Source organism: Eschrichtius robustus, chromosome 4 (assembly GCF_028021215.1).
Source record: "Eschrichtius robustus isolate mEscRob2 chromosome 4, mEscRob2.pri, whole genome shotgun sequence".
Lineage (NCBI taxonomy): Eukaryota > Metazoa > Chordata > Mammalia > Artiodactyla > Eschrichtiidae > Eschrichtius > Eschrichtius robustus.
The window spans coordinates 31748000-31764690 of record NC_090827.1 but is presented as its reverse complement, the minus strand read 5'-3'; the positions used below and the strand labels follow the sequence as shown (position 1 = coordinate 31764690).

General features: G+C 44.0%; 1 protein-coding gene and 1 pseudogene across 3 annotated transcripts in view; one reads left to right on the top strand and one right to left on the bottom strand.

Moving 5' to 3' along the window:
- The window catches only part of MGST2 (microsomal glutathione S-transferase 2), a 31968-nt gene extending 21373 nt beyond the window's left edge, over positions 1–10595 (bottom strand). For 2 of the 3 annotated variants that reach the window (XM_068542071.1, XM_068542072.1), the window contains exons 1-3: positions 10413–10595; positions 6533–6643; positions 5113–5212 (exon numbers count right to left, since the gene is read on the bottom strand). In XM_068542071.1, the coding sequence (XP_068398172.1) occupies positions 5113–5212; positions 6533–6643; positions 10413–10470 (269 nt within the window). In that variant the 5' untranslated portion in view covers positions 10471–10595. The remainder of the gene's footprint in view (positions 1–5112; positions 5213–6532; positions 6644–10412) is intronic. The other variant, XM_068542073.1, reaches the window with a different exon arrangement.
- LOC137763433 (transmembrane 9 superfamily member 1-like) overlaps positions 10476–16691 on the top strand; it is a 90775-nt pseudogene continuing 84559 nt past the window's right edge.

The following is a 16691-nucleotide window of genomic DNA, read 5'->3' as shown; positions in this document are numbered from 1 at the left end:
CCACGCCCTTAAAGATGTCATCCAGTGTCCTGGCTTTAAATCATCTTCATGTGCCAATGACTCCTGAATTTATATTTCCAGTTCAGATCTCCCTGCTAAAATGAGGATTGGTTTATCCAACTGTCTACTCTCTATCTCTGCTTGGATGTGTAAGCAACAATGTATTAGCCAGTTTATGACGCAATAACAAACGATCCAAATAGCTTAGTAGAGCACAGTGTCTAAAGCCTCTCCTTAGCTGTAGCGTTAAGTCACATCTCCTGGTCTTCCCCCCAAAACTGCTCCTCCTGCAGCCCTCTCTGACTCAGTTAATCACAATTCCATCCTTCGGGATGCTCAGGCCAAAAATCTGAAAGCTGTTCCTGACTCTTTGCACACTCCTTATTTGTTGAAATCCTTTTGGCTCTACCCTTAAAATACAGCCAGAATCTGCCATATCTCATATGTCATCTGCTATCTTCCTGGTTCAAGTCGCCATCATCCCTCACCCGTATTTTTGCAGTAGCTTCCTAACTTGAATTTTCTGCTTCTACCAATGCACCCAGACAGTCTATTCTCTGCAAAACAGACAAAGTGATCCTTTTAAAATACAAGATCATGTTACTCCTCTGCTTAAAACCCTGTAACGACTTTCCATGTCACTTAGAGAAAAAGCCAAAGTCCTTACAATGGCCTTCAAGGCCCTGCCTGGTCTGGTCATCCATTACCTTTCTGACTTTCCCTCCTACCACTCGCTGCCAGCTTCCTCTCTCAGCTACACTAACCTCTTTGCTAACCCACCAGTCGCATTCCACTTAAAGTCCTTGCATTGGCTATTTCCTCTATCTCAAGAGCGTCTTCCCTACATGGCCACATGGCTAACTCCTTCACCTGCTTCAAGTCTTTGTTCAAGTGCCACCTTCACAGTGTGGCCTACACTGACCACTCTGTTTAAACTGCAACCCACTCTAGCTCACCCCCCAGCAACCCACCCCCACGTCCCTATATAATGCTCTTGTTTTTCTTGTATAGCTTAACACCACCCTCTTACACAATATCTTATTTTCTTATGGTATTATCTGCTTATTGTGTATTTTCTGTCTTCCTTGGCTATAAGGTAAACTTCAAGAGGGCAAGGATCTTTGTCGGAGTTGTTCACTACTATCTCCTAACTAATACACAGAGGTGCTCAAAAAATATGTAACGGGTGAATAACAAATAAAAATTAAGGGCAAAGGCCAAAATAGAAAAATAAGAAGGAACTTGGAAGAAACAGAAATGATAAAGGAAGATTTTTTTTAAAAAAATCATTAAAATCCTCAGATAGAAGAGAATAAACTGCATCTATGAAACAAGAAAGGAATGATATAACAGCAGCAGCAACAAGAAGAACTAAAGAACAATCAAAGGATAAAAATTAATTCTTAGGAATTAAATTCATATTTGAATTTTTTTAAATATCAGTAAAAAGTTGGAAGTTCAAGAAATTCCCCGAAAGAACAAAAGTCCAAGAAGATGAAAAACTCAGGATAAAAGAAAACTAAAGGATCAGTCCAGGAGGTCAACTTATGACTAATATATATTTTAAGAATGAGGGACAGGGCTTCCCTGGTGGCTCAGTGGTTAAGGATCTGCCTGCCAATGCAGGGGACAGGGGTTTGAGCCCTGGTCCGGGAAGATCCCACATGCCACGGAGCAACAAAGCCCGTGTGCCACAACTACTGAGCCTGCATGCTGCAGCTACTGAAGCCCGCACGCCTAGGGCCCGTGCTCCGCAACAAGAGAAGCCACCGCAATGAGAAGCCCACGCACCGCAATGAACAGTAGCCCTCGCTCACCGCAACTAGAGAAAGCCCGTGCGCAGCAACGAAGATCCAACGCAGCCAAAAATAAATAACTAAATAAATTTATTTTAAAAAAAAAAGAATGAGGGACTTCCCTGGTGGTCCAGTCATTAAGACTCCCACTCCCAGTGCAGGGGGCCCTGGTTCGATCCCTGGTCAGGGAACTAGATCCCATATGCATGCTGCAACTAAGAGTTCAAATGCCACAACTAAGGAGCCTGCATGCTGCAACTAAGGAGCCCACCTGCCGCAACTAAGACCCAGCACAACCAAATAAATAAATAAATAAATAAATAAATAAATATTTTTAAATAAATAAAAGATCCTACAGGCCACAACGAAGATCCCACATCGAAGATCCCACATGCTGCAACTAAGATCCGGTACAGCCAAATAAATAAATATTTTTAAAAAGAATGAAAGAACAGAGAAAATAAGAAGACAAAATTTAGGGGTAAACAATATTTTAAAATATTCTAGAACAGAAGGGCATGAGTTTTCAGGCTGTGAAAAAACCTCCTCTAGGGTTCAGCATAGTGAAGAAAAATGCCTCTGAGCAAGCACAGCACCGTAACACCTCAGGCCAGCGATCAGGGGAAGCCCCTAAAGCTTCTACAGTTTCCAAACAAAGCATCAGAACAGCACAGAACACCTCAACCATAGCAGCGGAAATTAGATAATAATGAAAACAATGTTTTCGAAATTCTGAGGGTAAGGATTTTTAACAGAGAAATAAAGGCATATTCAGAAGTGTCAAGACCTACCATTCCCCTCCTCTCAGGAAGTGTCTGGAGGATGTGCTCCACCAAAACGAGAGAGAAAAACCAGTACATAGGATAATATGAAATCCAGGAAACAGGTGATCCAAATCAGTAGGGTATAAGGGAAATTCCTAGGATAGTGACAGGAAGTTGTGGGATGACAGCTATGTAACAGATCTAAAGTGCAACCTCCAGATTGGAGACGAAATATGGAAGACTAAAGCACAAATGACTCCAGGAAAAAAACAAGTGGTATTACTAGCTTACTTAATGTATTTAAATGTACTGAGAGGAAATTTTCAGTTCTGCTGAAGATTTGGAGATGAAACTAAGCAAACAAACAAAGAAGCAATTATTAACCCCGTGTAAAACAAAAAACTACACAAGAAGGAAATGTAACCATAGTATACTACTTGATTCAGCTTTGAACATTATTTACTTAATCACAACAACATAAACATTGATTTAACTCAACAAAGTGATATAACTTTTCTGGAAGGATGAAGTGAGGAAAAGAGGAAACAGAGGAGCATGAAATTTTTTCTGCCATAAAAGGAACTCAATTGGTAATGTCTAAAATTTGTGAATCAATAAATAGCAGTGAACACATAGTATTTAGAAATATGGAAATAAATACTAAAAGTAGTAGTCAAAAGGAGTGCCAATGGCTGTCTCTGGGGATGGATTGGGGATAAGCAGAATTATTTGTTGTTATAAGGCTTGTAACCTCACTTTATTTTCAGACTACATACATGTATTACCCTGATAAAAATAAATATTTGGGGATGTGGGACATAGCAGCACCAAATCAATACTTTCCACTTGATATAACATAAAGATTCAAAGACAGTGGAAATGACTTTCTCATCATGTGGTCCAATGTTATTTAAAATCATACCCTGGGGGACTTCCCTGGTGGCACAGTGGTTAAGAATCCACCTGCCAATGCAGGGGGACACGGGTTTCAGTCCTGGCCCAGGAAGATCCCACATGCCGTGGAGCAACTAAGCCCATGCGCCGCAACTACTGAGCCTGCACTCTAGAGCCCGTGAGCCACAACTACTGAGCCCGCGTGCCACAACTACTGAAGCTCGTGCTCTGCAACAAGGGAAGCCACTGCAATGAGAAGCCCGTGCACCGCAAAGAGGAGTAGCCCCCGCTACCACAACTAGAGAAAGCCCGCGCACAGCAACAAAGGCCAAATGCGGCCCAAAATAAATAAATAAATAATTTTTTTAATTAAAAAAGTAAAATAAAATCATACCTTGGGCATAAAGTTTCAGCCAAGTTAGATGAATAAGACCTAGAGATCTGTTGTACAACACTGTACCTCTAGTCAACAGTAATATATTATACCCTCAACATTTTGTTAACAGGGTAGAGCTCAAGTTACACATTCTTACCACATTTTAAAAAATGTTTAAACATGTCTATGCACCTCTTAAAATTATCTCTTGTACTACCAGTGGTATTCATCACACTTTCAAGCCTAGGGAATAGTGTGTGCCATCCTCCTTGGAGCAATTAGATGGACAAGAGACCAATGTTCACAGTTCAAGGGCCATGTCTGACCCAAACTAATTCAAGACATAATAAAAAGCCTGAATAATTCCATAATCATTAAAGAAATCAAATCTCATAGTTTAAATTTTTTTCACAAGAAAAACATCTGGTCTAGATCATTTTATAGGCAAATTCTAACAACTTTGAAGGAACACACTCTTCCAATCTTATTAAAACTCTGAGAAAATAATTCTCTAATTCATTCTGTGAGGCTAATATAATCTTGATACCAAAATGAGCAAGGACCATACAAAAAAGAAAAATTATAGTCCAACCTCACTCATGAACAAAGATGAAAAATCCCAAAGTATTGACAAAAGAACCAAGCAATGTATAAATGGTGATATGTGCAATGTTTTTAAAAGCACCAGGTTTGGGGGATTAAATGTAAAGGGAGCCCTAGCATCTTGCATCAGGCAAATTCATGGTGTTTATAGTGGAACATTCTGTGTGGATCTGAAAAGGCAAGGAGCACAAGATGTTAAAAAAAAAAAAAAAAACTATGAATACACATGAAATAGAAAGCTTTCTCATTATTATAGGTTTCTGATTTTAGGAAATGGGTTGTTGGCAGACGATAACACTGACCTACCTCTGTTTTGAAGTGGAGAGGAAGAAGTAAAGATTTCAGATAGAAAACTGATAGCATAACTATTTCAACATGAGGCTACTGAACTCTCAGGGAGCCCCTTCCAGGCTCTTGGACCAAACTGCCACACTTAGAGACATATAGCAGTCCCCCCTAAGATCCCAGCCTTTTCTGTAAATGTATCCTCTGAATTTGTAATATAGGTGGGTAGAAACTCCATGCACTGCCTACTTCAAACCTCAAGGATCATGAGAAGATTCTTGGCCACGAAGAGTGGTTTGTTATAATGGCATATCTTCTCTGCATATCTTTCCCCTAATTAGGAATTGTGTGTATGTGGTAGATCCATACCCCTGAAGGGAAAAGCATTACTCACTGTGCACGAAATATTCTCTCAAATTCTGGTGACCCAGAGACTGCTGGGGGTGTAACTTTGTATTTTGAGCGCGCCTTTCCTACCTGCAAAGCGAAACAACCTGCAAGTAAAGAGGAATGAACGTTAAACATGTGGCACATCACTATTCATTAGTAAAATGCAAATTTAAACCACAGTTAGATACACTACATACCTGTTAAAATGTCTAAAATTAAAAAGACAGATCATACCAACTAGAAAAGACAGACAGACAAGTGAAGATACAGAATCAACTGGAATTCTCATACACTGCTGGTGGGAATGTAAAATGATACAACTGCTTTGGAAAACCATTTGGAAGGACTTTTTTAGTTAGACATACATTGACATATGATTCAGGCATTCCACAACCAGAATTTTTCCATGAGAAATTAAATCACATGTCCATAAAAACACCCGTCCACAAATGTTTACAACAGCTTTATTTGTAACAGCCAAAAATTAGGAACAACTCCCTGATGGTTAAGATTATATGTCAACTAGGCTAGCCATGGTGCCCAGCTGTTTGGTCAAACAGCAGTCTAGATGTTGCTGTGAAGGTATTTTTTAGAGGTGATCAACATTTACATCAGTAGACTTTGAGTAAAGCAGAGGACCCTCCATATTGTGGGTGGGCCTCACCCAATCAGTTGAAGGCCTTAAGGAAAAAGTCTGAGGTCCCCCAAAGAGGAAGAGAGTTTTGCCTCCCTTTGGACCCAAGACTGCAACATCAACTCTTGTTAGAATTTCCAGCCTTGCATCCCACCCTGCAAATGTCAGACTCCCCAGCCCCAACTATTTTATTTATTTATTTATTTATTTCTGGCTGCGCTGCGTCTTCGTTGCTGTGCGCGAGCTTTCTCTAGTTGTGGCGAGCAGGGTCTACTCTCCATTGCGGTGCACGGGCTTCCCATTGTGGTGGCTTCTCTTGTTGTGGGGCACAGGCTCTAGGTGCGCGGGCTCAGTAGTTGTGGCTCGCGGGCTCTAGAGTGCAGGCTCAGTAGTTGTGGTGCACAGGCTTAGTTGCTCCGCGGCATGTGGGATCTTCCCGGATTAGGGCTCGAACCCGTGTCCCCTGCACTGGCAGGCGGATTCTTAACCACTGCACCACCAGGGAAGTCCAGCCCCAACTATTATATGAGCCAATTTCTTAAAATAGATATGTGAGAGTGTGTATGTGTGTGTGTGTGTGTGTGTGTGTGTATCCTATTGGTTCTGTTTCTCTGGAGAACGCCAACTAACACAAATGTCTATCAACAAGTGAGTGGATAAATAATTTGTGCTTTGCCCATACAACAGGATACTATCCAACAGTGAAAAGGAATGAACTATTAATAAGTGAAACGACGTGGATGAATCTCAGAATAATTATGCAGAATGAGGGGTGTGCAGATGGTGTCACCTGGAACTTGAGCAGCAGCTGCACGAGGGGTATCGGAGGTCTGACAGTGGCCAAGGACAAACTCAGAGGGCAGAAGTCCAGGAGTGTATTCCCCACAGCCAGCCAAAAAACCTTTAAGGTTAAAAATAAAGCAAAACCAGTTACCACTAATCTTAAGATAAAACATTGTGAATGATGAAAAAGATAACTGAGAGAATAAAGCTTTCGTAGATATACGAAAGGAACTCGCACACTTCTCAAAAGGCCTTTCTCTTGAACCTCTGCAGAAACAGCTGATTCCTCAGCAGTGAAAACGAACCAGTTAATGTTGATGAGGCTACAAGATTAATGGCTCAGTTGTAATACACTGGTGATGCATCAAATTCCCCCAAAAGACCAATAAATTAAATGTTTTATACAAAAAAATTATGCTAAACGAAAGAGGCAAGACCCCCCAAAAAGTATTACTGTATAAGTTTATTTGTATAAAACTCTCAGAAATGCGAGTGAATCTACGGTGACATAAAGCAGATCAGTAGTTGCCTGGAGATGAGGAGGGCCAGGAAGGGGTGGGTCACGAGAAAACTTGGGGTTGATGGCTCCCTGCAGGACTCAGCTTCCCTATTATGAAATGATTATGACTTTCTTCTTCATTTGCTGCACGGAAAATACATTAGATTATGAAACCCCAATGCCTGGGATCACCTGCCTCTGATCATCACTTCTGTGACCCTCTTTCACTTTCACACCCACACTTCCTCCTTTGTAAATAGGTCTCACCTCCTGTCCTTATCTCCCTCGTTTTACCCCGTAATTAACTTCTGGGGTCTATTATTTCCCTTCAGATTATTTCTTCCAGTTTCAGCTGCTCACAGTTTCTCTCCAACACTGTTCTGGTCTCCCTTATTTTAGTACCTCAATATTCATTTCCTACTTGCTAATGTTTTAAAAATAATTTCCTTTCCCACACCAAGTTTGCAGCTTCAGTTTCTCACTGTGTGACAGTATTAGGGGCCATGTGTTTCCTCCTGAAACATGGTACTATCTCCCCTCCAACAAGAAGTCAGTAAATACCGAACCTGGTCGAGTAAGCCTCTCACAGCTGGCTACTTTCCTTCCCCTTCATTCCCCTCTGCTGCAAATAAAGTGTTGGTCCTGATTTAGAAGCTACAGCTGAACATCTAAGTGTGTAAGCACTTAGGACTGGCCTCTTTCTCGTTCAAACTGTCGTCATATCACTGAAGCCTGGGAGAGTAGAGTGAAGGTAAGTGTGGGATTAGGCACTGATGGTTTCCGACCCTGGGCTAAGTCTTTTCAAGGCAGCATAAAGCTGGAGAGGCCAATGGCTCACGGCCTCAGCTGGAGCCAAAGAGGAGGTCTATCTATGGAGGGGAAAACTGGGACTTGGCCATTCTGGACCCTGCTGTCACCACCGCTTCTAACGTGCTCCACAACCTCAGAGAACACACCAGGCAAGGCTTCTTGTTTTCATGATAAAATGGAAACGATGAAAGATGTGTGCTCCTAGATTTTTCTATCGGCAATGGTGCCAGAACCTAGAGCTTCAAAATGAAGGTGAATAAGTGAAAGCTTTGCAGGGCTGTCTTTTTCTGGTTGTTCATTGCACCTGGTCGGCATCTGTCTGAAGCAGCAGCAAATGTGAGGAATGAGCTTCAGTAAATCGAAGACCCCGCCCACCTCCAGCCCCAGGAAGGAGGACTCAGTTGCATCAGCTCCAGTTCCAAGGCGTCTCAGGTCAGGGGCCTGAGAGAGACTGTGGTTATCACTGGGGCAACATCATGAGGGTGGAAAGGCTATTTCACCACGTTTTCTGGAGAGCTTCCATTCTATTTCCCTTCTTATGAGTTGATTAAAACCTACTTGAGAATAAGCTCCTTTTGCTTTGCCCGTCTTTCCTCTTCCTTTGCTCTCTCCAGGGGGACACGTGTGCTGGGGAAAGTGAATCAAGACCCTTCATCCTGCCCCCTACTCTCAGCCCAGCCACAGCTGGGCTTCTTCACCGCAAGGCTGCCTCTCAATCCACCAGAAGCTTCTCTCTGTGGGGAAGCAGCCAAGGACTTGAAGTGACTGTGCTGAACACCAACCCTGGGCCAGGCACCATGGTGGGCACTTCCTACCCAGTGTCCTGTTTAACCCTCTTTGATGAGGACACTGAAGGACAGATTTTCCCGGCCGAGGGCACCCAGCTTGTAAGTGGCTGGACCAGAAGATACAAGTCTGTTTTCAAGCCTTGAGTTTCTTCTACTATAGCACAGGGCGTCTCATCTCTTTCGCTAAAGCAGCGAATTCTGGTTCTTAATGCCAACCCCTTCCCTCCCTCTCTCTCTCTTCCCTATCCATCACCAACCACCATTGGCCCAGTCTCCCCTTCCCAACTCAGCTGCCTTAACTTCAGACTGCAATTCACACCATCCCTTGCACCCACCAGCAAACAGAACCTCTCTGCGGGGATGGCAGAGGCTATGCCAGCCTGGGGCCATCCGTGGACCTGCCCCTGTGCTCTCCGCAGGGCCAGGACGTGGGCACACACGGGGTGGACAGTGCCTACGTGTAGAGGGTCAACACAAGGCGTTTCAGACCTAAGTGCTGCTTTAGTTGGCTATAAGCATCCCGCTTTACTCCAGAAAAGACAGTAAATCAAACCACAAAATATGTGTCTTAAGGTATAATGTTTTCATAAATTCACAAAACAGACTGGCTAGCAAGTCTGCCATTGAGTGTGCGTGCAGACTCTATCTATCCTAAACCGTGGTGCCTCCGTGCTTGGGGCTGAGAAGTCCGTGACTCTGCCCCGTTTCCTGGTACAAGCACACTGGGAAAATAAAGAAATACCTGTTCTTGATAAGAAGTCTTGCTCACCAGGGCTCAGACCCTTTTCCCCATCTTGCATGTTAAGGAAGCATGTGCCTAAGATAATATGAATTGAGCAAAAGTGACCCCAGAGGAGAAGAAGCCTCTATTTAACCAGGCAATCAGGATATTGAATAATCCTAGTGGGAAGGCACTTTAAAATTTAGAATGGGGGCTTCCCTGGTGGCGCAGTGGTTGAGAGTCTGCCTGCTAAAGCAGGGGACACGGGTTCGAGCCCTGGTCTGGGAAGATCCCACATGCCGCGGAGCAACTAGGCCCGTGAGCCACAACTACTGAGCCTGCGCGTCTGGAGCCTGTGCTCCGCAACGAGAGAGGCCGCGATAGTGAGAGGCCCGCGCACCGCGATGAAGAGGGGCCCCCGCTTGCTGCAACTAGAGAAAGCCCTCGCACAGAAATGAAGACCCAACATAGCAATCAATCAATCAATCAATCAATCTTTAAAAATAAAGATAAGAGAGAATAAGTTTAAAAAAATTTTTAAAAAAATTTAGAATGAATTACTTAACCTGAAGCTCATATTTTTGCAGGAGATTTTTTTTTTAACCTGATAATCATACTTGCCATACCCAGCTTATTTAAGAAACACACAGTAATTAAAAGATCGGGGTTCAAGAAATCACAGCCATGATTTATAAGCCGGTACAATGTTACCTTTGGAACACTCCAGATTAATATTTCTAGCCCACTTCCCCCAGGTTACCGCATTTCTAACGCTCCCTCGAACTGGGCTGTGGGTTGTAACCACAGATGATGCAGAATCTCTGGGCTCGAAGGCCCACCGCATCCCCACTGGAAGAACTAATCCCTGGAACGTTCCACACCTCTGCCTGTCCCCAGGGAAGGGGGCGCCGATAACCCTGAGCACAGCGTGCTCTGCAGAGCCCACGGACCACCAGCAAGTGAGTAGAAACTCCAGAACGCTCCCTCCCTCCCTCTGCCGCACACGCACACACACACACGCACACGCACACGCACACACACACACCCGCACGCAGCCCGGGACGCTTACTTTGCTGACAGGCAGAGAGGACAGAGAGAGCAGCCAGCAAGATCGAATTCCCGGCCATCTTTCATGCGGAAAGTTCTGGTTCACGGGACTATTCGCAGAAACCGAGGGGAAGATAACAGAGGCACTTTCGACTTGGCAAGGCCGACCTTCCTTTTAAGGCGGAGGTTCAAGCGGCTGTGTGACCTTTGCCCTGGAACAGGAATCAGAGAGGCAGGCGGGCCCAGGCTGTCAGTCAAAGATCTTCACCTGGATGGGGCGCCGCTTCCCCGACGTGCATCAGATCTCCTCGAGCTCCGACCTGCGGGCTTAGCCCTCCAGCCTCAGCACCTGCTGCTGACCCATCTCAGCCAATTCGAAAACAATTCCCTCTCCTTCTCTTCCAAAGTCTGGGCTCCTTAGTCCCCTGCCTGGCTCCAAGGCCTTGATGAGACCTTTCCCACCGCCCGTGGGAAAAGAGAGGCGGTGGAAGGTTTTATTTAACCCCACTGAGATTAACATGCTAACTTAAGCCGATTCTAACTTTATTCCCTAGTAAATGGAAGACCTAGGATTTGAACCCGTGTCCAGCAGGTTCCAACAGTGCCCTAAGCCCCCCGCCAGGCTTCCTCCCACTGTCACCCCAACTCTCCCATCATCGTGGTGACCATACATTTTTTTAGTTGAGATATAGTTGACATATAGCATTGTCTTCATTTCAGATGTAAAACATAATGACTTGATGTATATATTGCAAAACGAGCACCACAGTAAGTTTAGGTTAACACCTGTCACCTCACATAATTACAGTTTTTTTCTTGTGCTGAGAACTTTTATGATCTACTTTCTTAGCAACTTTCAAGTATACAGTACAGAATTGTTACTTATAGTCATCATTCTGTATGTTACAACCCCCAGGACTTATTTATCTTATAACTGGAAGTTTGTACCACAGATTAAAAAAAAAAAAAATACACTAGGGTATATGTTCTGAGAAGGAAGAGAGCCCTTGAGGAAAGAAGCAGGCCAGTGTGTTTTATACAGTAAACACAGCACACATGGTCTCCATGCCGGCCCAGGGCCTCTCCATTCCAGAGCAACGCCCCACACCGCCCAGGTACAGCTGTCCTTCCACAGCTGGTGGCTTCTTCTGCAGAACCTCTTCATCACAGCCCCTGCCCCTAACACAAGTGTTTTGTTCTTTAAAGACTCAGCTTCCCACCAAACAAAGTCGGGGTCCCTTCATTGTCCCACCCTTCAACTCACTTAGAGGGAGCCCCAGTGCCCACGGGAAAGCTGGTGAGTATTTCCCGTGGGCCCACACAAGCCCGCTCCTGGGCTCCCAACCCAGACACTGAAGGATGACACATCTTTGAGCAGAAGTTGAACCTCAGTTTGATAAGATGGACTAATGATGGGTGAAGGGAAGTTTAGATGAGATAGGGCTGCTTTGAGGATTGACTTAGTTAACATTTATAAAGCACTTAAAACAGCACACGGTATCTAAAAGTGTGTTCTGTGTGTTTGTTAAATAAACACATAAAGTATCTAGAAAACTACTTAGCATATTAGGTACCTAATGTTAAAAGATATTTTTTAAAAGGTAAAAGTCATGTCTCTTGTACAAATATAAAATGAAAACACATCAAAGATTTTATTGAATTCATTAATGAGGGAACCAGTACCACATTTTAGGGAGAATTCAAAGAACCACACATGTATGGTGTTAAAAAACAAAATCCAGCTGAGTTCATTTTAAAGGTCTTTATTCAGTGATTCATGAATCAAGCAGCATCCAACCTAGCAGACAAAAAGGAGCTCTGAGGAGCGGTACAAAGTGAAACACACTTATAGGCAGAAGGGAGCAGGAACAAGGAAGTTATACTTAGCAAAAAGTGAATTAGTTATTGCAAGGTTATTTTCCTTTAGAGAATGGCAGGAGTCTCTCAGGCAGTTTACCTAAGAGTTGCTGATCAAGCAATTCCTGATTGACTGGTTTAAGATTCCATTTCTGGAAGATTCCAAAACTGTAAGTTATGTCTGGTTTGGTGACATGGGGCTTAGCATAAGTGACTCCATTTGGGGCCTGTTGCTTTGTTTTTAACAATAGGGAATCAGAGATTAATTTACAAATAGTTGCAAACCAGGTCTGCTCCCAGTGCCCTGTTGGTCTGTCTCTTCATGTTGCCTCTGTTCTCATGTGTTCCTGAAACCACTGAAGACTAAGACTCTGTAAGAAGACAGATCCTAGAAGCCCAGGACAGCACCAAAACGTTCTCGTGTATTTGATTGAATGGTTTTGGCCTTCAGTACACGGCAGGGATTCTAAACTGTGAGGCATTCACCCTGAACCACATCAACCATCTACTAAAATAACCTCCCCAAATGACGGGCCTCGAAGGAGAGGTCTGGGCTGGGCCTGTGGGCAGGCAGAGGCTCTCCAAGTAAGAAACCTGCTCCGAGAAAGAGAAATAGCGGGAGGAAGAGCTGAGCAAGGGAATGGGGCTCCTGGCTGATGGCCACAACCATTGGGTGTTTAGAGCTGCTGTTTTGAGAATCTTGGGTACGTCCATACTAGGGAACTAGTTTTAAAAACACAACTCCCTGGGAATTCACTGGTGGACCAGTGGTTAGGATTCTGTGCTTCCACTGCAAGGGGCACGGTTTCAATCCCTGGTCGGGGAACTAAGATCCCACATGCCATGCGGTGCAGCCAAAAAATTAAAATTAAAAAAAAAAAGAACAAAAAAAACCCCCACAACTCCAGAGTGACCTTTGGTTCCCACTGAATTGCTTTCTTCCCACTTTCTGGACAAATCCTGAGTTTCCCTACTGACTTCTCTCAGCCAATCCCAGTCAATCCCCCAACCTTAGAGATGGTTGATACAACAAAAAGTGCCTCGTGTACTTTGAAACCCTGTGCGTTCACGTGTAACCTGCTTCAGTAGATCTTGAAAGCTGGTGTAGTTTCTGCCTCTAGGAAGATACAAAACAATGGAACTTTGGATAACAAAATGTTCATCACCTTCTGTGGTGATAAAACTTCCAGGTGACTCCACAGTTGAAACACTGCCATAGCATTTAACAAACTAACAAAAATCTGAGCTTCTCTCTATATCTCCCCTGGATGGGTAGAAGCTGAAAAGCATTTTCCCTGAAGGTAATACATATAGATGCTTCCAGTATGGGTCCTAGTCCTTATATTTTAGTAAGAAAAGAAAAACAAGAGGAGAAACAACATATCGGTAATTATAGTAACATGTTTTTAAAAGGTTTATATTCCCTATATAAACTCAAAAAAACTACAAGAGTTTGTGAGAGTTTAGCTTATTAGTTAATCAGTGTTTGTTACCAAAATTATACTCTGGATAACGCAAACCAGAGAAAAGTTTGGTAATATAAAAACAACCCCAAACCATGTGAAAGAACTGTTGTTGTGAAATGTAAACTCTAAATGTAACTATTTCTGAATAATTTTGCTGGTAGATGAAAAGATATATATATATAACTATAGACATGTTCTCTCAGACCAATTGCATCCCCCCCCAATCATTCCCTGACTTCACCCTCTGTGTTCTATCCCTGTCCCTCCAAAAGATGACAGCTTATTGTCCTGGTTTCCACTGGCACTATGGCAAGCCGTCTCTGCTGCCAACAGGCCTGGCCGCAGAGAGACAGAAAACACACCGCCTGCCCGAGGATGCCCAGAAACCGTCAGTGATCACAATTATCAAGGATCATAATACTCCTGATTGAAAACTAGCCCAGAAAAGGGTTTCCACGTGCCTAGCGTTTATTTCATTCTCTTGCTGGAAGTCCTGACCAATTGGAAACACCTTAACAACGCAGCAATTGTTTAAACAAAGCTCAGATTAACCGAACTTGAGAAATTATGCCCCAGCCTACATGTTGCAAAAATTCAGGGAATTGCAGCGGTCCTGCAGAACATTTTCTCCCCCTTCAGAAGCTGGAGCACTTAGCTCTGTGACCCTGGGTGTGGAAATCAAGCTACAGGGTGCTCAGGCATTTCCTACATTGGGGAGCCCTTTGGCCTGGGATGGGCGGGGCACAGGGCAGAGGATTACAGTAGGTTACACCAAGCCTCAGGCAGAAACTGACAGTCATCCAACACCAGGAATGTCCCATCCAGGCTCAAAGGCAGAGACAAAAGGGGAGCAGAAAGGAGAGGAAACTAAAGATCAGTCCCCAGGGTAGTGCAGTGAGAAGAGCACAAGCTTTCAGCTAGTGATCTAGGCTCACGTCCCTGGATGGTGTTGGCGAGTCGCTAAACATCCCCTGACCTGTTTTCTCAAAGGGAAGTAGGACCAACCACACAGGGTCCCTCTGATGACTTAATGAAATAACATTCGGGAAGCAAACAGCACAGAATGTGGCACGTGGCAGGGCGTCCACGAGGTCTCTCTGCCGCCCCCTCCATGCCCTCAGGCCTGGTGGACGCAGAAGAGACAAGATCTATTTGTCGGGAAGGGCCCAGTACAAAGCAGCAATGATCACAGGATACCGTTATAATTTCCCAGAAGAATGGAAACCGAGCACTTGAATTGCTTCAGAACGGCTTTTGACAGTAATAGGTCTGAACCTGAGTTGTCTTAAGTGTACATAAGGCTTGGGAGAGGATAAAGTAAAGCAGAGTCTAGAGACTGGGGAGGGGAATTAGAAATCCTCATTGACAAACCCCAGCACACGCAGCCCTACACACACACACACACACACACACACACACACGTGCACACATACATAAACACACTCATGTACAGATTCACACACATTCCTACACACTCACATGCTCATAAATATGCACACTCACACACACACACACACACACACACACACACACACATTCTATCCTCATGTCTCCAAAGGGGATTTGTAAACTGAATGTTTGGACCTCAAGGCACATATTCTCACAAAAATAACATTATAAATGGTGGCCATGGTCTCAGGTAGCTTCACGGTTAAGAAAATTGTAACCCATAAGTGAGGTAACATGCTGCATATTGGCAGTTGAACAACAGCAAGAGGAACTAACACTTCATTTGCCTCTTCTGTTTAATCATTAGTAAATTTTTTTAAACCGAATAGTATTTGAAATGAAGCACTTTTAAAAGAGGGCTGTTGGCAAAAACTCCCTGCCCACCCCCCCATGGAGAGAAGCCAGGTTCCCTGTGGGCCATGCTCAGAGCTGGATTCATATATACTTGCTGGGACCACAGCAGCAAGAGGCAGGAGGACCCTGGGCCCAGAGGGCTGAGACACCCTGGACGGGCCTCAGTCTGACGGGGGCTCTGATATCCACCACCCCAGCTCCCAATTCCACTCAACAGAAGGGAAGTTTCGAGCACTGTGCCAGGCCCCATGCAGAAATGTCTCAACTAATCTGCCTAATCAACAATGAAGCACGTGTTTTATTCCCATTGTTCAGATGGAGAAACTGAGGCTCGGTGGTTAGTGACTGGCCCAAGGTCAGTACAGCCCAGCCCTGCTGCTCCCAAAGCCTTTGTGCTTAACGTTGGCTGTACACTGGAATCACCTGGGGGTCATTAAAAATACTGGTGCTTAGCTTTCCCCACCAAAAGCAATTCTGATTTAATTGATCTTGGGTTCGACCCAGGCACCTGAACTTTTTAAAAACTCCCCAGATGAGCAAACAGTCAGCTCTACCCACCACCAGAGCCTCCCATCAAGCCTCTTAGATAGCCTCAACCACCAGAGGGCAGACAGCAGAAGCAAGAAAAACTACAATCCTGCAGCCTGTGGACCAAAAACCACAGTTACAGAAAGATAGACAAGATGAAAAGGCAGAGGGCTATGTACCAGATGAAGGAACAAGAAAAAACCCCAGAAAAACAACTAAATGAAGTGGAGATAGGCAACCTTCCAGAAAAAGAATTCAGAATAATGATAGTGAAGATGATCCAGGACCTCGGAATAAGAATGGAGGCAAAGATTGAGAAGATGCAAGAAATGATTAACAAAGACCTAGAAGAATTAAAGAACAAACAAACAGAGATGACCAATACAATAACTGAAATGAAAACTACACTAGAAGGAATCAATAGCAGAATAACTGAGGCAGAAGAACGGATAAGTGACCTGGAAGACAGAATGGTGGAATTCACTGCTGCGGAACAGACTAAAGAAAAAAGAATGAAAAGAAATGAAGACAGCCTAAGAGACCTCTGGGACAACATTAAACGCAACAACATTCGCATTATAGGGGTCCCAGAAGGAGAAGAGAGAGAGAAAGGACCAGAGAAAATATTTGAAGAGATTATAGTCGAA